The sequence below is a fragment of the Thermochaetoides thermophila genome (genome assembly GCF_000221225.1).
Source record: "Thermochaetoides thermophila DSM 1495 unplaced genomic scaffold scf7180000011818, whole genome shotgun sequence".
Classification (NCBI taxonomy): Eukaryota; Fungi; Ascomycota; class Sordariomycetes; order Sordariales; family Chaetomiaceae; genus Thermochaetoides; species Thermochaetoides thermophila.
The window spans coordinates 1,944,167-1,964,197 of NW_006383034.1; the positions used below are offsets into that span (position 1 = coordinate 1,944,167).

A 20,031-nucleotide genomic window follows, 5' to 3' on the forward strand; every position below is an offset into this window, starting at 1 on the left:
TCTCTCTCTCTCTCTCTCTCTCTCTCTCTCTCTCTCTCTCTCTCTCTCTCTTCTTTTTTTTTTTTTTTTGGTTGATTAGTAGCGTGCGGTAGACTGGATGGAATACTACCTAGCTCAAGATAAGATGTTGTGCTTGAGAAAGAGCATGTCTGTTGGTGATGTGTGGTTGTTGTGTGAGGTGGTCCAGCGGAGTTGGGATAGTGAACTCACGTGACCTGGCGTCTCACTTCGCGTAATAACCCCACTCTTGAGCGCGTCGCAGCATCGACGTCATAGCTACCTTCGTTAACCCTGTGAACGGCGATGGTCCGTCACCATCTCGACGGCGGCCACAAACCACAACAAAATCAACCCCTGAATTGCTAGATAATTCTCATCAAGAACTCAAATCCGTCCATATATGATCAAAAATGTGCGGCCGCTACGCCATGGCCCTGGTAAGGACCCCTCTCTATCCATCATCCCCTTTCTCTCTCAATGCACTGGCTAACGCTGATCAAAAGCGGCCCTCCCAAGTCCGCCGCCTCTTCCAAGCCGACAACATGCCTGTCGACGAGGCTCCCGCTGACGAAGGTGATGGCTCGCCGCGCTCAAGCTATAACTTTGCGCCGGGATATTACGGGACTATTTACCGTGCCGAGGACTCCTACGGTTATCACTCTCTCCACAGCTTCGCCGGGCTCGTCGAGGGTGAGGCTGATGCTAACGCTCAAGGCAAGGGGGCTGGCCATTCTGCTGTCGATGAGGATACCCATAAGGAGGGGAAGGATGGTAAGAGGGTGAGGTATAAGCTGCAGACGATGAAGTGGGGCCTCATCCCCTCCTGGTCGAAGCGCGCCCCGGACTATGGCACCCTCCTCAAAACCATCAACTGCCGAGACGACTCCCTCTCCCATCCTGGCGGGCTGTGGGGGAGTATGAAACTCCGCAAACGCTGCGTGGTGGTAGCAGAAGGGTTTTATGAATGGCTGCACCCTCCTGGCAAGAAAGACAAGATCCCGCATTATGTCAAACGCAAAGACGGGAAGCTAATGCTCTTCGCGGGGTTATGGGACTGCATCCGCTGGGAAGATAACGAAACGCAGGAAGCGAGAGAGGAGTGGACGTACACGATCATTACGACGAGTAGTAATGAGCAGTTGAGGTTCTTGCATGATCGCATGCCTGTAATATTCGAGCCCGGGTCGGAAGAGTTCTGGAGATGGTTGGACCCCCAAAGGAGGGAGTGGAGTGGGGAGTTGCAGGGATGCTTGAGGCCGTTTGAAGGGGAACTTGAGGTGTATCCGGTGGCGAGGGAGGTTGGGAAGGTGGGGAAGGACGACCCTTCGTTCGTTATACCCATCCAGGAGAAAGAAAGCAAGGGGAGTATCAAAAATTTCTTTGCGAAGGCGGGCAAGGGGGGCGGGAAGGGGCACGAGAAAGGGGGAATGGCTGGCGATCAGGGAGAAGAGGCCGAAGGGGAGAGAAAACCACCTCCTTCTTCACCCGTAAAGGCTGTCAAGCGCGAAGCCGACACCACCCCCCTCAAGGGCGAGCCTCCGTTCAAGAAGACAGAAACTGCCCCCTCGCCATCACCCTCCCCAATTAAGGAGTACACATCCCCTATCAAGCCAACAACAACAACAACGAAAGGGAAAATCAGTGCAATGAAGAATGTGAGCAAGAGTCCAGTCAAGTCAAAAGTTAAGGCTGGGGGAGGGGCGGAGCAGAGTTTGAAGATTACGCATTTCTTTGGAAAGTGAAGGTTTCATGGAAAGATGTCGGGATCGGGAGGAGTTTCGGGGAGGGTTGTTCCGTGTGTGTTCGGGGCACCAGGTCGGTTAGTAGCAGCTATTGGGGTCTAGAGGTTGTTTTAGGTGGGACAAGTGTTTCAGATTCCACGTGGAGGGAAGTATAAAGGGATAGCAGTTCTCTTTTGTTAGGTTACGCGGGCAGGGAAAAGAAGAATGACTAGTTTTTTTTTTGTGAGCAATGAATGATAAAGTGTTGTGACACTAGTGTCTAGCGTCATTGTCATTGGGTATCCTGTATTCGTGAACTCTGTGCCTCAGACCCTGACATTTTTATATAATTACTCTTCGGTCCTTGTAAACTGCAAGAGTAACATGATGAACCGGTGAAACAACACCAGCATCATAACCGGAAGCGCTCCGCTGCGCCGGAGGTTGCACGGGATGAGGGTTAAGGCGGAGAAGTGACACGCGGAGAAAAGACCCGGTGGCTACCTAGTGTAAGTGAGGGGTCTTTGAAGGGCAGAGGTTCCCAAAACTAGCCTTCTGCAATGAAAGAGACTTTGGAGTGGAATTCCGGAAATGTGAAAGGGCAAAAAGACAAGTTAGTTGTTCCAATGGAGTCTTGATATTACTAAAACCTCAAAACTCTTAGAAATGTCTCGTATCGTTCGGTATGTACAATGAACTTCGCAAATCTTCATCCCCATTTGAGGAGACTCAAGCTTGTTTTCCTTGACGCAAATCAACCAGATAAAAAGCAGTTAACCATTTTCTCACTTAAAAAAACTTCTTGAAAAGCAGGTCAACTTTCCCTACCCATTCGCATCACTCCAAACCCAACTCACTTGACCACATTTTTTTCCCCCTCCCTTATAACCCAGATATTTTCTTATTAATGACCCAGAGCTAGTCGACCCTCAACTGCGCCTGGTCCCTCAGTTCGAAAAAGCCTGCAACACATAAACCCCCACGGCCAGCGCCGTCATCCATGCCCAGAACGGATCAATCTTCGCATGCACCGTGCTTGGCTGCGTCGGCGTCTGTGTCTCGTGTACCCACGGGTCTGCCGTCTTGGTTGTCACTATGGCTTCCGTGCCCGTCGCGATACCCGCGTACACTTTCTCTGTCTCTGTTGAGGCGCTGGTGATTGTGAATGCTGGCGGCGTGGTTCGGAAGGTTGCAAGTGAGGCGGTGTAATTGCCTACGACTCGGCCCGTTGCGGTTGGGGTGATCGGCCCGGTTCCGGTTCCTGTCGGTTTAGAATAGCCTCCCTCGTTAGAGACGCTGGTCCTCCTTTCTCCTTTGAGCTGGGAGTCGACCAGATCAAGAAACTTCTCAAACGCCCTATTCTTCGCATTCCCTAACCCCAAATTAAACCCCGCATACCACCCCTTCGCTCCATCACCCTTATGCGAGCTCAGTATGGTATCCTCCTTCTCGGGCTCGTCAACTGGCATGCTTGAATACGCCAGCGAAAAATAGTGTTCTCCACTATAGCTGGAGTCATATGCCCAGTCGGTTGAGAAGCTCAACTTGGGGTGGATGCAGCCTGTGCAGAGGAATGTTGAGACGAGGTGCGTGCTGTTGGCGTAGGTCCCGGTGGGGAGGGGGGCAAGACTGATGGTGTTGTGTTTGGAAAAGCTGGTTTTGGAGTACGGGATCACGCTGCTGGAGGTGTAGCCTGTTGCTAGGCGGGCGGAGGTTATCACGTCGTTACCGTTCGGCCTGAAAACAACAAGTCAGGTAGGTCGCTCAACCGCTCTTACGAGATCGCTGTTTCTCAGACACGGCGACTTACCAAGTGATGAGAAGCAAACTCCCCTTCATTGAAGCCCCCATCGACACCCCCACCCATCCGTGTCCCTTCTCCAGCAGCGGCGCCGTGAGCTGCATGATAAAGTCGGATGTCGGCTTTTCGGGCATGACGATGCCGAAGCGGTATCCGCCGGGGACGACATAGCCGTAGAAGGGAATGCCAGTGTCAGGGTCGGTGTAGAGCATTACTGTGCCTTGTCCGCCGGCTTGGGAGAGAACTTTCGTCGGCAGACTGGCCAGCAGGAGGACAGTGAGTGCATGAGGGAGCCGCATCGTGGATTTTGTTACTTGACTGATGGCTCTGCGAGAAGGCGGTTAGTGAGGAGGAGGAAAGAAAAGGTCGATGTCGAGGGACTCAGGGGGATGTTTATGTTTGGTGAGCGAGGAAGGAGGGAAAAAAAAAGGGTTGAGCGAGGATTGTTGAAAAGGTATGGGTGAGATTCAGGGCTCGAATGGCATTGAGGGGTGATTTGGGGGAATTGGGATGAATATAGCGAGAGGGAGTCGGCCGGGCTATTGCGGTCAATTTGGTATTGTTCTTTGTGATCCCCTCTTGTGGTCAAAGAGTTAGGATCGCCGAACTACAAAGAGATGAAGATTGGACCATGAGATTCATGTTTAAGGCCAGAAGTTGTCGTGATCGAGATCAACAACAGGGCAGCAGGGCGGACAAGTTGCTGTTTACTTAGAAATGAACACAACGGCAGAGGAACGGACGAACTACAGCAACAGTCAGATATTCATATTTACCACAATGTGGCCACATTACGAAGTCAAGACTCCCTTAAATCCACCGACTGGTGATGATCTTCGCAATGGCCGATGCTCAAGCACGATGTTCGACAAACTCGACGTCCTCGTCTTTCTAGCTGGCGGCCATCCCTTTTGGAAGGCCCGCCGCTATGTCACCAAGCGTATAGAGCAGAAGGCTGATCGCGAGCTACTCGAACTACCCCCTCCTCTTCCTCCCTTGGTTTCTTCTCTTATTCCCCATCTGACGGGCGACCACGATGATGTGCATTCTTCTCAAAAATTAGCTGCTGCTCAAAGTTCAGCGGGCGCGGTGCAGATGGCTTCTGTGGCCAGTCCTCGTGCTCTGAGCCCTCGCTCAATATTTTCCCGGCACTCGGCTGCTCAAGCTTCAGCTTCTGCTGCTGCGAGGTCTCACCATTCGCCTGCCCCTTTGCCTCAGAGCTCTCGTGCGCCATCAGGGGCGCCATCGATGGCTGACTCCCATCGCTCTGCGGCTTTGCACCGCTCGGCTAGCTTACACGATTTTCATAACTCGGCTGTTTTGTGCCAGCCGTCTAGAGCTCCCTCAGTGGCAGGCTCGGTTCTCTCAGTTGGCTCACATCATTCCCACCACTCAGCATTTTCTCATCGTTCGCAGCATTTGGTGGCTTCGCAGCGCCCATCTCGTGCTCCCTCAGTGGCTGGCTCTCAGTGCTAGGTTGGCTCACATATTTCTCATCATTAGGCTCCTTCACAGCAGGCAGTTCGTGCTTCATCGGTTGCAGGTTCAGTTCGCCCTGTTGGCTCTCATTGCTCTGTGGCTTCTAATCATTCGTAACACCCCTCATCGCATCCGCTTCCTTGCAGCGTTTTCATTGTTCTGCCACAGTCGGACCCAGTGGTCTAAATCCTGCAATCCTCTTCCTGCAGCCGCCTGCTCCCCTCTCCGTCCGGCTCTGCCTGCCCCTCCTCTGCCCCCTGTTTCTCAGCTGCCCGCGACTTGAGGATTCTGGAATAACTGAAGCTTAAGAGCCGCTGATCTGGGGCTAAGTTTAAGTCTTGAGCTCATTAGAGCTCTTGTTGCTTATCTAGAGACAATAGATTAAGTGGTTACTCAGTGGGAATTTGAGTGTTTGTGCTTCATTACGGTGACACCTGGAGGACGAGAAACTTGTGTTTAAGAGTTCTGAATAGATTCTCGTAAATACTAACGGCTAAAGCACAGGAGTAAAGAGCATGTAACTGAAGCTGAGTAACACACAACGGTTTGAGACTCTAGTATCCCATCAGGCTCTCTCTTTCGACCCTCGTATGTAGCAACATTGAATCGTCAGCTCAGACGGGAAGGTTTCCCATGATCTCACCATGTCTAACATATCAGCTAGCTAGTACACTGCAACACTGCTCACAGCCTCATCAGCAGTAAAACTAGGCCAAGCGGCTGCACGACACAACGTGGTCATGCGGAAAGCAGCGTCATCGTTACCCCAACACGAATGTCGTGTACCAGTTCGACGCGAAAACTTCCGATCGCGGAAACTTCAAACGCCAGCCTGGTGGCTTCTTTAGCATATCAATACCCCTTGGGTTATGATTATCCCCCTCCCTTATGAGAAGCAACTGTCATAGTCTTGATTTCTCCCTTTAAAAGCATTGCTCTGGATTCACACTCGACGAGTTCCGGGAAAGCCTTAGCACCATCACCTCTCACTTCACGAAGATGGGTTCCAAGAAAGACAAACCCAAAAAACAAACCTGGTCCCGCCTAGACACGCTAATCTACCTAGCTGGCGGCCATCCACACCACCTCGCCCGGCGCTACATCCACATGCGTCTCGGCTTCTCCAAACCCTCCTCTTCCTGTTCTGTCACTCTCCCCTTCCCCGCTTGGCCCTGCCCCAACTCCCCCGATCATCACCTGCACACCTATGTTGACCCGCACACGTATTACACCGTCTTCTACCCCGTCTGCACAGACGCATGGTGTCCGTGGAACTTTCAGCACCACCAGACCTCACAAAACGATACTGAAAGGGTAGGAATCCCAAGAGAGGCGAGGGGTGTGCCTGTGCCGGCGGCGATGGTGGAGCAGAATTGGGGGCGATTGTTGGAGGGGATGGCTGCTCAAGAAGGGGAGCACTTACCGCCGAACATTGTGACGATTGTGCCGCCGGAGGATTTGAGGGGGGATATTGAGAGGGAGGGGGAGGATTCGGCGTGGAGGGGATTGCAGATCAATAAGCCACTTGATGTTCGTGCCCGTCGGGTTTCGGCAGGGGATATTGAGGGAGAGGAAGAGCGAGGTCCGACTGAGGGCCAGGCCCAAGGTCAGCAGGGACAACAACCAGCCCAAGAGGGCCAACAACAACAGACGACAGCAGCAGCAGCAGCAGCAGCAGGTCACGAACAGCTCCAGCCAGAGGGAGCGCGACCTCCTGGAGCCCAAGGAGAAGGGGAACGGCCTGCTGCAACTGGGGGAGGAGAAGGATGGGGTGAACCAACTGAAGCTCAGGCTCAAGCTGCTGGAGGAGCAGAGGCGCAGGGGGAGCAGCCTCAGGGTTAAGGACAAACTTCAGCTTTAGCTAGAGCTCAGGCCGCTCGGAATGCAACTGGAGATGGAAATGGAGCAGCAAATGGCGATATCAATGGTAATGTTGCGGGAGAGGGGCAAGCGGAGGGGAATGCGGGGAATGTGGCTACTACAGGTGGTGAGGGGAATCAGGGGGGTAGCTGAGGAAGATGGGATGGACGTGGGATTGAAACGGGGTTCAATATCCTGGGAGGTTGGGGAATATGACGGGTAGATTTAGGGTTGGAAGTGATGGAATGGGATTGTGAGGGGTGTTTTGGGATTGGCGTGGACTGGAGGAAGGATGTGGTTACAAAACATAGATACGATGTTTCTATGTGCAGGACCCGAGGAATGATGAGAGAGCGGTGTTCTGCTTCAAAGATGGTGAAAATGTTCGTCTGATAGAGGTCATTTGTGTCATTCTCTACGAAAATACAGGGTTTGACGCCAGTAAAGCTGGGTTAGATGCTGAGGTGATGCTGTAATGAGGAGTCAGTCCAACGTACCCAAGTCATGACTGATCTCCTACTAGTCATATGGCCGTTATGGGCTGCTGACTCATGATGGAGGAAGCTATGCGTTGATAAAAAAAAGGTTTAGTAGGATATTCCAAGGTAGGAAGCGACTTGGTGTAAAGATTAAAAAGAGATCACACAGGCGTATTTCTTTTGTGGGAATAAGTACCCCAACTCTGGGACAAGTTTCCTCCTTCCCCACTGTAAAGAATTCCCAAGTGTGCTTCTTATCAACGACAGACATCATTCCTGATAGCTTGTAAGAGAGAACAATCAGTCAACCTTGCTTGCTCGTAGAAGCGTCTGCATAGCCTCAGCCGTCCCGGAATCGTTCTTCGACCGATACTTCCTCTTCATCCGAATCTAGGTCACAGAACAGCAAATCAAAAATATAGGTTTGTAGAGGCAATAACGTTGACAACTATCTAGACTATAAAAGTTGGCGAGATCATTGAAACACTAACGCAAACTTCTTAACAGAGTTCAATAGCCGGAGTGAGGATGGTACGGTTGTTGGCAGGCTTTGGGCAAAGGAAGGAAAGGTTAGACGGTGGGATCAAGGCTTGACACGTCAAAGGTATGGAACAAAGGTTGATTGCTGAATATACGCTGGTAGTTGAATCAGGTAGTGAGCTCGTTGTTCAGTAACGCAGCCCGAAAAGTGACTTGTTGCCCGGTGCCCTCTAAGCAACTCCAGGGCCCCGATTGGGCCCAGGGCTGACCCCATGCACCTCCCAGTAATTTTTTCCGTTTCCCTCTTCGTCGTCGTCGGTAACCTCAAGGTTGCCCTTGATTGCCTCGAGCTTGTTCAATAGTGCTTTGTCATTATAGATCTTTCCAATCTTGTGGGCCTCGCGGTAGCACTCTTCAGGAGTGCGTTTCTCGAAGTCCTGTTGCCAAAGTGCTCATTAGCTCCCTGTCCTGATCAAGACACCCGCGCCTGAGTGGTGAAGAATGTAGCGACAACTCTTACTTTCAGAAAAAGTCGAACAGACAACTGGCGAAGCAACCCCGTCCCACGGACTGGACAGCTTAAGGACAACGAAAAGCTACGGAAACGAGGTTAAATGAGCAGCTAACTTACCGCAATCTCATGAATTGTATAGCCTTTGGCCAGGTAAGCCAAAAGCATAGTCTTTGACTCATCACTCCACTTGCCGCGCCTGAGCTCCTCGGCTCTCGCGCGCTCCCTGGCTCTCTGGTGCCAGAGCTCGCGCCCCCACTGCGGTATGTAGTCGTTCTCGATCGTGGGCAGCGGGCGGCGGGAGCTGCTGGCGGCGCCAACGTTGGTGTCAGTAGAGGACTGGACATCGACTGGCGACTCGGGCTGCACGGAAGCAGCGGGCAGGTCAACCGCAGCTCTGTCGCCCGCTTTGGTGACTGAAGTGGCGCCCGTGGAATTCGCCGTAAGGGTGGTCTCAGTGTTCCCAGACGCAGCCGACGCAGATGGCTGCTGACCCTGACGGGACCGATTGACAACTCTGGCCCTCCTGCGAAGGGAGCCCTGCGTAACGGACGAGGGAGAAGACATTTTTCTCAAGGGTGATCGACTGGTGAAAATTGTAAGATCGGCAATAAAGTTGTACTTGTCAGGAAACTTTAGTTTTAAAAAGCACTCGCAGCTTGTGATGTTTCCCGATGTGTCAAGAGAGGAAGAGGAAGAGAAGAGACAGTGAAAATGCAAGTATCTATAGGCAGCTCTGCGTGCTTCGCAGTTCTGCCATCCAATCTGTTGTCCTCACAGCACCGTGTATGTGAGCGTGGATTTGGAAAATTATTTTCTTGCCCGCTATTGTCGCCGGGGAAAATGCGCAGAAGTCGGTCATGGAGGGGTTGTTGCCCACTCCAGCGCAGTCTGGCCCTGGGACGTGCGCGCTGAAACTGTCGACTTTCCTATCTCCATGCGACATTGCGAGCCTTCAGTCATCTTCTCGACATTAGGATTGCCATTTCAAGGGCCTTTTTACTTGTTGATTTTGGTTTCTCTCCTTTGTTTACTTCCCACTGATGCATTTGATTACCTTGGAGTTAAGCCCCTGAATCCGCCCCACTTTTTGTGTAGGATGATCCTTAGGCTTCTCACTTTCTTGGATGTTGCCACGGCCAAGATACAGTTGAATATATTTTTCTGATGCTCAAAAAGACCTAGGATGTCTAATTCATCCTTGATTATCAGCTAGGTTACAACTACGGCTTGATCTTGAGCTACCAAAGCTATTACACCAAGACCGAGAACTAACCTTGATCATGAGAAAACTTCCTAAAGACCTTATCATGACCTCTCAAGCAAGCTGATGCAGAAATTATTTTCTGACGAATATGAGGGAAAATGAGTTGTCGTCGATGCTTCCAAGAGTAAATGCATCATTGAATCTTGGTTACCCCACGAGCACCGTTTTTGATTCCCTAAACCAATCATCTTACTACTTAGACTGCCAATTCATCGATTGGGTGCTTGATATATGCTAACTGACCGAGAGAAATGCTACTTGGCTGGCTAACTGCCTCTGAAGCGAAGAAAGATGCCATCCCACATCTATGGTGCGCTTGGAGGTACAATCAACACACCAACCGATGAGACAAAAGCGTGAATGAACTAAACTCTCCGGATACAAACATCCGATATATGATCTCCCGCTGGACGGGAAGCTTGACGAGTACTTCGACACACCATCCTCTGGGCGACAAACTTGTTAGCCGCTGTCAGGCGATGTCTTTTTGTTGGTGTTGGTAGCACGGGAACAGTGTCGATACCAAGCTGACGCAGCACATCACTGCTTTGTTGAATTCGGCTGTTGGGCTGTTGGACTACTGCTTTTTTTATATTGAAATTTGACGCCTTTTTTGTTCCTAGCTGCTTTTTTCCCTATTAGAATATTAAAGTAAAGAGAGATACGCCGCTTTTTTATTGCCAAGATTTGGCCATGGCTCGAGAAGAATTGACATCCATCAGCTGCCGAGAAGTCTTAGCAAGAATTGACGTGGTTCTGGATTCTGATGGTCAAACTCGGCGCTCAATAAACGAAACTCTATGGTATAATCAAACGCCCAAACTAAATGGGACCAGATCCCTGGAAGCTTGACACATGAAGGTATGATCATTTGTCATAATAGCTTGAGGTCATGATTCTCTTCTTTGTTCCATGAGGCCTCTGTTCATGTCACCTAAAAGACTGTGCAGAACTTGAGGCTCATGGAAAGACTATCTTATGATTCTCTTGATCTATTTGCTTTACTAAACTTATTCAAATATATGGGCAAACGGCGGTTGATAGGTCAACTGCATCCGTGTAACGGGGGACTAGGTCTGGTGCAGGAAGGGATCGACAGTGGGTCAGATGGGTTAGACGATAGCCACTGACGATGTGGGGTGCACGATTAATTCAATTAATACGTGTAATAATTTTTCTTGGTCGTCAGTGTCCCTGTGTTAGGAAGAGAAAGAACCAAGAGAAGTCCTTAATCGTGTCTTGGCAGTTTCTTTATGGAATCCTCCTGCCCTTATGAGTCCCTCAGCCTTCCAGGGTTTTCAGGGGTCTCGTCCTCCTGCCTCGGTCATCTGGCTCATTCGGTCGTGTGGCTCCATATATCTTCCAGATCAACCACGTATTTGTGTCGTTCACAAGACGAGGCCTGCGGGCAGCGTAGAATTGCGGGTATTTAGGCTTGGAAGAGTGTTTAGGATCCTTCACATCCTCTAGGCAGGTTTCCCACTGAAACAAGTCGTGGAACGGCATTCCAACGCGCTTGGGTACGTCTATGCTCTCTGTGATGCCTTGTCCATAGTGCCGAAACAAGTATACTTCGGAATAAGTAATGATAAATGCGAACTTGCTTGCAACAAACATACAAAAAATTCGGCTGACAGGAACTACTGCGTTGTAGAAAAAGGCTCTTGATATCATGGTGAACCGACCTTCCCCGAGTTTTCATGGGCACTTCAGTCCGGTTTTCCATTGTTCTTGTGAAAGAAGCGGGGAAATGGGAGTGTATAGGTGCAACGCGGTAACCGCTTGCATGTTTGGCATGCCGTGCCAGTTTTGACCCTTATGGCCCATGGCTGCGGTCCTGCGGACGTTTGATTGCCAGAGAAAGCGGTATTTCGCTAAGGACATGTTTAATCCAACACGAAACGGACAAAAAACTGCAGCTTGACACGAGATTGACTTTTGGTTGGCTCTTCGATCATGGGTTGCTCATAGTATGCCCAACAAAGGAACGGCAGACTGACAGGCTGGCAGCTGGCACTGAACGGCCCACGGCAAAGGAGCTATATCGTCATTAATTACAATTTACTTTAAGAAAATATAGATGCTCGTAGGTTATCGCATCAGCAGCTCCGGGAACAAAAACACTCTCTATGGACTGCAGTGGGATGTAAATATCTAAGAAGTTTGTGGAGAATAGAGAAAAACTATTCTTTTCTAGGAAATTTTCTTTGGCATAATATCAGATGCTACGAACTCATTGTGCTCCTAGGCTTTTGCTAGAAAAATATGGCTGTTTCCGGATTCCGTGAGCATGTTAAAGTGAAGGCCTTTGAAGGAAAAAAGGAATCTTGTTCTTCCCCGGACTCGCATACCGGCCCGTTTGAACCAACAGTTCAACAACTTCTTTCTTTACTTGCCGGTGATGTTTCTGCTATGCCTTGTCTGCACCCATACCTTTCTGTTATTTTTCAAAACCAAGGCTCCCTTCCATCGATTCATTCATAGTTTACTACCATTCTTACTAATCAAGTTGCTCAAATAATCTCAAGGAGATCGGACCCGATTATGAGAACCCAGTCTGACCTGGACGTATAAAGGTAAAGCGTCTGTTGACGATAAACTGGAAGAACGCTGGCTACTGCTTGTGTAGTTTGGGGTACCTCATGTCGGAAAAGGAGTAAAAGAGATAAGAATTGTAGCAGAGCATCAAGGGACGTACCCAGAAAAATAACATGATTACAATTCCTATTGTATTATCGAAATGTAAGATTAAGTAGCTAGGAAGATGCAGTACACATGAGATAACCTTGACTGTTCTTGTTTCATGGATTCGCGTCACATGGCTACTTAATCCCAACGTCGATATAAAATTGTCAGGTTCTCCATCTTCTTAGGGGTCAGCTTGTCCAGATCCGCGAATAATTCCCGTACCCAGGAACCACGCTTCAGGGACAAGGCCTTTTGATACGCTTTCAAGCAGCGGAACACAAGCCATTGGATAAAGGCTCCTGCCGGCTTGTGAACTCCTGTCTTGGGCTCCTCAGCTGATAGCTTATGGAACAGTTCCGGTAATAGCAGTCGGATAAGCACTTGAAGTGTCGGAATATGGGTGGGGTGACCTCGCCCAGCTCTCGCTCTCTCAGGTTTCGAGAACAGAAACGAAGTAGAGGATGACACCCCTTCTCTGCTTCAAGAAATCCCTTTTCTGGCATGTTTGTGACAGATTGTATTGTAGCTCGGTGGCGTGCGCGGACCTTTAGGACGCAGTTAGGGCTAACCTCAATGTTGAACTTACTGCTTGGATTATCACTTCTTTTGGCCCCCCTTCAGTTTATCCCAGTCAGAGTCCGGCATTTTTATCCGATTCTTTGGGTTGAATAGGTACAGAGCAGGAAGGTAACACCATGCAGCGTAGCGAGACTATCAAGATTCCAAGCAACCCGCTGGATGTGGCAATCCTAGACTCATCAGCTGCATCTATCTGGCTGCTAGTTGCCCGTAGACCCAAGTGAACAAGGTGCCTCATCTCTGCTGGTTGTGGAGAAGGTATCTGAGGGCGAGACACCCTGGAAGCAGACCCCAATACATAATCTACCCAAAGGCTCGGCTCCTGGTGCTGTTGATATCGGTGCTGATGAGCTGAACAAGATCTTGTACACAACCTGTCGCACAGTCAGGAGCAAATCGTGGGTGGAGAGCCTTTTTTAATGAGTGTCTGGAAGGAGACAGTGCTTACTGGGCCTGTCATAAGAAGCAACTATGAGTGTAGTATATTATTTATTTATTTCTTTTTCCGACCGTTTCACTACCGGGGATGCTAAATCGTGCCCACGACGCCGGCAGGCAAGAGCTATCTAAGATATACTGATTACAGGCGACGCCAGAGAAGAACCTCACGTTGGAGAAAAACTGACGTGAGATATTAAAGGGCTGTTATGTCGCATGGTCGAGGGGAGGGAGAGTAGTTCGGGGGAGCCGTGTCCAGCCCTCGGGTTCGAAGGGGGATCTGAGGGAAAAGATGAATGTGGGGAGAGGGAGAGCCGTCACCAGACGGGGTTCGCAGGCTGTCCCCAGAGTTCGGCTCGGGGGACTCTAGATTTAAACAGTTGGAAGGAGGACAAGAAGGCCCTAGGTTCTATCCTGCCCGAGTGTAGTCTATGTATACATATGAAAGATACATATGAAAGCAGAGAAAGTGGGGCGTATTGATGTCCACGGACAGTGGGTCCTATGACTAGGTCCCACATCAGCCTGACACTTCCCAACCTTCCTCTCCAAGCTCACTTCAAGGCTCTTCTCAATGTCCTCAACGGTTCGCGGGAGCTTCTCGGTGACGAAGAAAATTGCGCTGAGCTCCTTCACCTTTTCCTCGCGGGCTCTGTTGAGGGCTGCCAGAATGCCCGCGCTCGAGGGGGCCATCTTGGAGAGGCTCGTAGTAGGCTTTGGCATTGTCAAAACGCCCAGGTTAACCACATCTGATTGGTTTATCTAACGTCGTCTCCTCTGATTGGCTGGATCAGGAATCAAAGGAAGAAAAGAGGGGAAGGTTGAAAGGTCTCTAGACTATAGCAAGAGGCATAAAGTTGAAACTACTTTTGTTAACAAACCTGCAAAGACGTTTCGCACTATCTGGCCATATCAATTTTTGCGATTGCATTCTTACCTCTGACTGAGAACACTTCTCACTCAATCCCTTTACAGTGTTGACACTCTTGAGTCATTTTGTAAAATTTTTTTTCCATCTAACCCCTCTCAAATACTCCCCTGCCACACTCTATTGTACTTTCACCAATGCGTCAAGGGTATCACCATGGTTGATCCTATCGGCGTTATTGGCTTGGCCGGCCAGCTCTTGGAGTTTACCTTCAAGTTTTACAACAACTGGAAGGATGTTAAAGCGGACACAAAAAGTTTCATTCTCGAAGTAGGGGCCCTCAAGACTACTCTACTACATACCCGTACTATTCTCTCGGACCCAAATTCTGCAAGCGCCTTCAAAAAATGGTTCTTCAGCATTGCTTTCTGAGCTTGATCCCCTGCATGGTACGGACACCGCTGTCCTCTTATCTACATGTGAGAATGAGCTGCAACATTTGCTCGCCAAAATGAAAAAGCGGGCAGATGGTCATAGGTTAGGATGGGAGTGCCTCAAGGCTGCACTTGATGGCGGGAAAGCTCGCGAAGCTGTTGAAAATCTCCATCGGCGATACCAAACTCTAAACTTGCTTTTTGGGCGCGATCAACTTGTTCTTCAAACCAAGATTTTACAACAGGCGATTGAGGGCAGAGAAGATCAGAACCGAAACCATCAGACCCAATTTCAGAAGCTCCGGTCTATTGAACAACGGACGAGTGAGATCGAAGTGAGCGTCAATACTGTAGCATCCGGTGTGAATTCCATGGTGCAGGAGACACATACCGCTGAAGCTCGGCAAAAACATGGAGAACTGCTTCAGTGGCTCTCTTCAGCAGACTATTCGCCACAACAAGCTGACTTTTTACGGCAAAGAGAAGAAGGCACAGGACAGTGGTTCCTAGAATCTCATCAGCTTCAGGAATGGTATAGTCCTTGTTACCTTCATACCTGTCTTATTCCTATTCTTCCTCAAGCTGATCAGTCCACCAGTCTCTCAAGGAAGCCAGTGACTCTCTTCTGCCCCGGCATACCTGGTGCTGGAAAGACTATTCTTGTATCGATCATCATCGACTATCTCCAAAGGAATTTGGCAGACTGTGACGCTGGTATTGCATATCTTTATTGTAACTTCCGGCGCGTAGATGACCAAAGCGTGGAGCAGCTCATTGCCAACCTCGTAAAGCAACTACTCAGGAACAAGTTTCCGCCACCACCCGCAGTCATGGATGTCTATGCTCGGCACGAGAAGCATAGATCACAGCCATCGTTGAGCGATCTTGAGGAGATGTTCCATGCTGTTGCCGCACTATACAAGGATAGGGCCTTTGTTGTTGTTGATGCGCTGGACGAATGCCAAATGAGCGATAATGTTCGTTTTAAGTTCATTGAAACACTTCTGCGCCTTCAATCCAGAAAAACTAATATCAACCTCTTGGCCACATCCCGCCCTGTACCTGATATTGTGGAAGCTTTCGATGGACACCCCCGGCTTGAGATCGTGGCCCAAAGGGACGATATCGAGCGATATATGCGCAATCGGATGTCTAATTTGCGCGCTGTCTCAAAGTACCCGGACCTCCAACACGAGATCATCAGTTGCATTGCCAGTGTCGCAGATGGCATGTAAGTCATCAGTGTTCCATGAACCTTGAGTTAACGACTCAATTGAGCATATGACTTACAAACTTAGGTTTCTACTCGCTCAGCTCTTCTTCGAGTCCTTGAAAGATAAAGTTAGCGCAAAGCTTATCCGTAAAACACTGAATGAGCTTCACAGCGACTCTAAGGAAAAGGAGCCAAAGCTTGCCCTATTACGCCGGGCATATGACAACGCGATGGAACGAATCAATGGTCAACCGGCTGGATACAAGGAGCTTGCCAACCATGTGCTATCCTGGATCATTTGCGCCAAACGTCCTCTGAAAACGAAAGAGGTTCAGTATGCATGGGCTGTCAAGGATAGTGAGGACGAGCTTGATGAAACCGCAGTTCCTGATGTCGAAGACATGCTTTCGGCATGTTGCGGGCTTGTTGTCATCGACAAAGAAAGCGAAATCATTCGGCTTGTCCACTATACAGTTCAGGAATATTTCCATGATGCTTTGACTCGGTGGTTTCCGACCGTCCATCTTGATATCGCCAATACCTGCGTATTATACCTGTCGTTTAAGGACTTTTCATGTGGCCTTGTCAGGACGCATGAGGAGGCGCTTGAGCGACTTGAAAAACCTCTCTTCGCCTATGCTGTGGACTACTGGGGACATCATGCATCTGCATGTTCCTTCTACACTCCTCAGCTGCTTGACTTACTGACAAAATCGGAATGGGTCAATATGGTAGTACAACTTTGTGCCATATCTTCCGACATCAGAGAGCAGCCTTGGCTCCTTGAGGGTCAAAACCTAAGTTCGGAGTACTTGAGGCCCTCTCAGAATGCATTTCACATGGTTGGTGTCTACGGGCTCGATAATCTAGTCACGGTGCTCCTTACAAGTGCCCAGGATACTGATCCTGACCAAGAAGATCATCGAGGCCGAACGCCGTTGATTTGGGCTGCAAAGTATGGTCATACGGAGGTTGTCAAAATTTTCTTATCAGATGGCCGAGTTGACCCAGACCGACAAGACAACGAGGGTCGAACGCCATTGACTTGGGCTGCATGGAATGACCATATGGAGGTTGTTAGGACTCTGTTATCCGATGGCCGAGTCGATCCAAACCGACAAGACAATTATGGCCGAACGCCACTAAGTTGGGCAGCACGGAATGGTCATGCAAATGTTGTTAGAACTCTGTTATTCGATGACCGAGTTGATCCAGACCGACAAGACAACTATGGCCGAACGCCACTGAGTTGGGCTGCAGAGAATAGCCACATGGAGGTTGTTAAAACTCTGTTATCCGATGGCCGAGTTGATCCTGACCGGCAAGATGACTATGGCCGAACCACGCTGAGTTGGGCGACACGTAGTGGCCATACGGAAGTTGTTAAGGCTCTGTTATCCGATGGCCGAGTTGATTCAAATCGACAAGATAACTATGACAGAACACCACTGAGTTGGGCTGCACGGAATGGCCATATGGAAGTTGTTAAGACCCTATTATCCAATGGCCAAGTCGATCAAGACAGACGAGACAACTATGGCCGAACGCCGCTGAGTTGGGCTGCGTGGAATGGCCATACAGAGGCTGTTCACACTCTGGTATCGGATGGCCGTGTTAGTCCAGACCGACAAGACAACGAAGGTCGAACGCCGCTAAGTCGGGCTGCGTGGAATGGCCATACCGAGGTTGTTAAGTCTCTGGTATCGGATGACCGAGTCGACCCAGACAGACAAGACAATTATGGCCAAACGCCGCTGAGTGACGCTGCACGGAATGGCCATATGGAGGTTGTTAAAATTTTGTTATCGGATAGCCGAGTCAATCCAGACCGACAAGACAATTATGACCGAACGCCGCTGAGCTGGGCTGCAAAGAATGGTCATATCGTGGTTGTCAAAGCTCTGTTATTTGATAGCCGAGTCGTTCCAGATCGCCAAGATAAAGAAGGCCGAACGCCGCTTAGTTGGGCTGCTGAAAATGGCCATTTGGAAGTAGTTAAGACTCTTTTATCTGATGGCAGAGTCGATCCAGACCGACAAGACAACGAAAGTCAAACGCCGCGCAGTCGGGCTGCGCGAATGGCCATACCGAGGTTGTTAAGACTCTGTTATCCGAGGCCGAATCGATCCAGACAGACAAGACAACTGTGACCGAACACCACTGAGTTAGGCTGCAGGGTATGGACGTACTAAGGTTGTTACAACTTTTATCTGATGGCCGAGTTGATCCGCACTTAGCAGATCGTGATGGGTGCACACCATAGGCGTTCGTTCTCCCAAAGGCCTGGACAAGCTTCAAGAGTATTTTGACTCCTCCAATACGAACATTATCCGCACTGAAGGCCTCGTGATGTTTGTCGGCAAGCTTCTTGCAGCAGGAGGGTTTGAAGAAGCTCCGCAATTTTGTGCGCAACACAAACTCTCTAATTTGCTCTGAAGGGTCTAGTCAAAGGATATGGGGAGGATTTGAATGCAAACGATCGCCCTGATCTCTTGCAAAGAGGGGTGGATCTCCTTTAATCTGGCTGTCCAGCACTGGGCCAGAAGGTTCGAACGTTTTTCCAATTGCATGATGTATTTGTGTGACATGTCTGATTCCTGTAGCTGTTTGTTGAACGGTAGAAGTATGAGAACGAAGCATGGAATAGTGCATCGGAAAGTGCAAAAGCAAGTGAGAGGGTTAAGACAGCACAGTTAATCAACAGGGAAGGCTACACCGTGTGCGGCTGATAAGTGGGAGGGCCATATCACAAGAAAGTGCGGCGTTGCTCGATTATATGCCATGAGACTATATTAGGTATGATGGTTCTTTCCTGCATTTTGTGGCACTGGCGAACCTAATTAGTGAAGCAAATAAACATTTCTGCCTCGAGAACTTCTATCTCAATAGTCACTATGATCTTCGTCTGCAGTCATCTATGTTACTCTCCCTGAAGCCAGTGGCGGCAACTATTACAGAATTGCCCATCTGGCATTGACTGGCATTGACTGGCTGGATTACATCTCCGGTCGATCAGTATGCCCTCAGACCGTCTGTCTACCCCACTATTATAACTACTTTCCAATATCTGCGATAGTAAAGATGAGCTAGGGTCTGGCGGTAGTAACTCTGCAAGGTATCCACTTATAACAAGCCACAGGTTTCCTTCAGGCTTTTTCTAGTTTGTAAGTATTCTATAGACTAGGTTGCAGTCATACCGATGTCTTGAGCATGACCTAGGCGTACTACGCTGTTCCCGGTCAAGATATAGTTTGCCACTAGGCTGCCTACTGGATTTGCTAAGGACTGCCTCATCTCTCCACTCCAACATTCTTGCCTGAATTCCCTGAATTCTCACTCAGAGGGTATTCTGTGATACAGCCAAACATATATACGAGATACGAACATAAATATAACTTACCTTAGCTCCTTATGTCAACATTGGGTAATCTGAGTTTACATTTAAGCTCGATAGCTCTGAACTTGTAAGCTGTTGGTCAATCGACAGTGCCTCATCAACTCTCATACCAAGCATAGCACTTTCCAAACCAGTAGCATGAATGTTAACCTTAAGACCATTGGTCTGTCGCCGAAACATCTCCCTTAACGATAGAGTCCCCATGTGACGTTATTGACAAAAACTTCGTCCAGAACAGACTGAAGTCTACCAGACCGCGAGGCAAACAAGTATGAGCAGCAATGCTTTATGTATGTCATAGCATATGGTATGTCAGATCGCTCACCAAAGCGAGAACGATTCTACTAAAGCGAACAGATAAGACAGCAAGGCGAGCAGCAAAGCATATAGTGCTTTATAAGCGGGCGGAGGGATATTACAACAAGACTGAGGAGTAAGGGACTTAGTCCTGAATCAATCTGGAACATTCCATAATTCTATTCGGATGTTTCATGACTACGGAATATATTCTTTGGGGTGCATTTATCGAAGGTGAAGTGTTCAAAAGTATTGAGCTCTGAAAGATGTGCATGTTTAAACGAAAATACTGACAGCTTGGAATAGAATAGCCATATGCTCAATAGTCTAAAGTGACACACTCTTGCTGAACTCTCCACACTAAACTTAAGCGGCATCCAAAATGATCGCCTCGACTTTGAACCGGACCTTAGGCAAAGAACCTATTACATGATAAGGCTAATTATCTGCCCCAACTTGAACCGAGACCTGATTAAATATTCAGCACCTACCATTTATTGGTGTCACAAAGGGCCGCCG

At 49.2% G+C, this 20,031-nt stretch overlaps 5 protein-coding genes and 1 pseudogene across 6 annotated transcripts; 3 read left to right on the forward strand and 3 right to left on the reverse strand.

Annotated features, from left to right (window-relative positions):
* Window positions 1–410: 410 nt before the first annotated feature.
* On the forward strand, window positions 411–1,742 carry CTHT_0045310 (uncharacterized protein; the record flags this gene model as incomplete). The annotated part of the gene is made up of 2 exons (XM_006694855.1): window positions 411–437; window positions 504–1,742. The coding sequence occupies 2 exons, from the start codon at window positions 411–413 to the stop codon at window positions 1,740–1,742; spliced, it is 1,266 nt and encodes a 421-aa protein (XP_006694918.1).
* A 926-nt stretch (window positions 1,743–2,668) lies between these two features.
* CTHT_0045320 (uncharacterized protein) lies at window positions 2,669–3,821 on the reverse strand (the record flags this gene model as incomplete). Its single annotated transcript, XM_006694856.1, has 2 exons — window positions 2,669–3,458; window positions 3,532–3,821. 2 exons carry the CDS (start codon window positions 3,819–3,821, stop codon window positions 2,669–2,671), a joined length of 1,080 nt encoding a protein of 359 aa, XP_006694919.1.
* Window positions 3,822–4,531: 710 nt separating this feature from the next.
* CTHT_0045330 (uncharacterized protein) lies at window positions 4,532–5,056 on the reverse strand (the record flags this gene model as incomplete). Its single annotated transcript, XM_006694857.1, has 2 exons — window positions 4,532–4,810; window positions 4,901–5,056. 2 exons carry the CDS (start codon window positions 5,054–5,056, stop codon window positions 4,532–4,534), a joined length of 435 nt encoding a protein of 144 aa, XP_006694920.1.
* A 944-nt stretch (window positions 5,057–6,000) lies between these two features.
* CTHT_0045340 (uncharacterized protein) lies at window positions 6,001–6,843 on the forward strand (the record flags this gene model as incomplete). Its single annotated transcript, XM_006694858.1, has 1 exon — window positions 6,001–6,843. The coding sequence occupies one exon, from the start codon at window positions 6,001–6,003 to the stop codon at window positions 6,841–6,843; it is 843 nt and encodes a 280-aa protein (XP_006694921.1).
* Window positions 6,844–8,050: 1,207 nt separating this feature from the next.
* On the reverse strand, window positions 8,051–8,898 carry CTHT_0045350 (uncharacterized protein; the record flags this gene model as incomplete). Its single annotated transcript, XM_006694859.1, has 2 exons — window positions 8,051–8,257; window positions 8,452–8,898. The coding sequence occupies 2 exons, from the start codon at window positions 8,896–8,898 to the stop codon at window positions 8,051–8,053; spliced, it is 654 nt and encodes a 217-aa protein (XP_006694922.1).
* A 5,489-nt stretch (window positions 8,899–14,387) lies between these two features.
* On the forward strand, window positions 14,388–16,619 carry CTHT_0045360 (annotated as a pseudogene; the record flags this gene model as incomplete). Its single annotated transcript has 4 exons — window positions 14,388–14,501; window positions 14,851–15,836; window positions 15,904–16,490; window positions 16,585–16,619. Coding segments are annotated over 4 exons (1,722 nt in total).
* Between the last annotated feature and the right edge of the window lie 3,412 nt (window positions 16,620–20,031).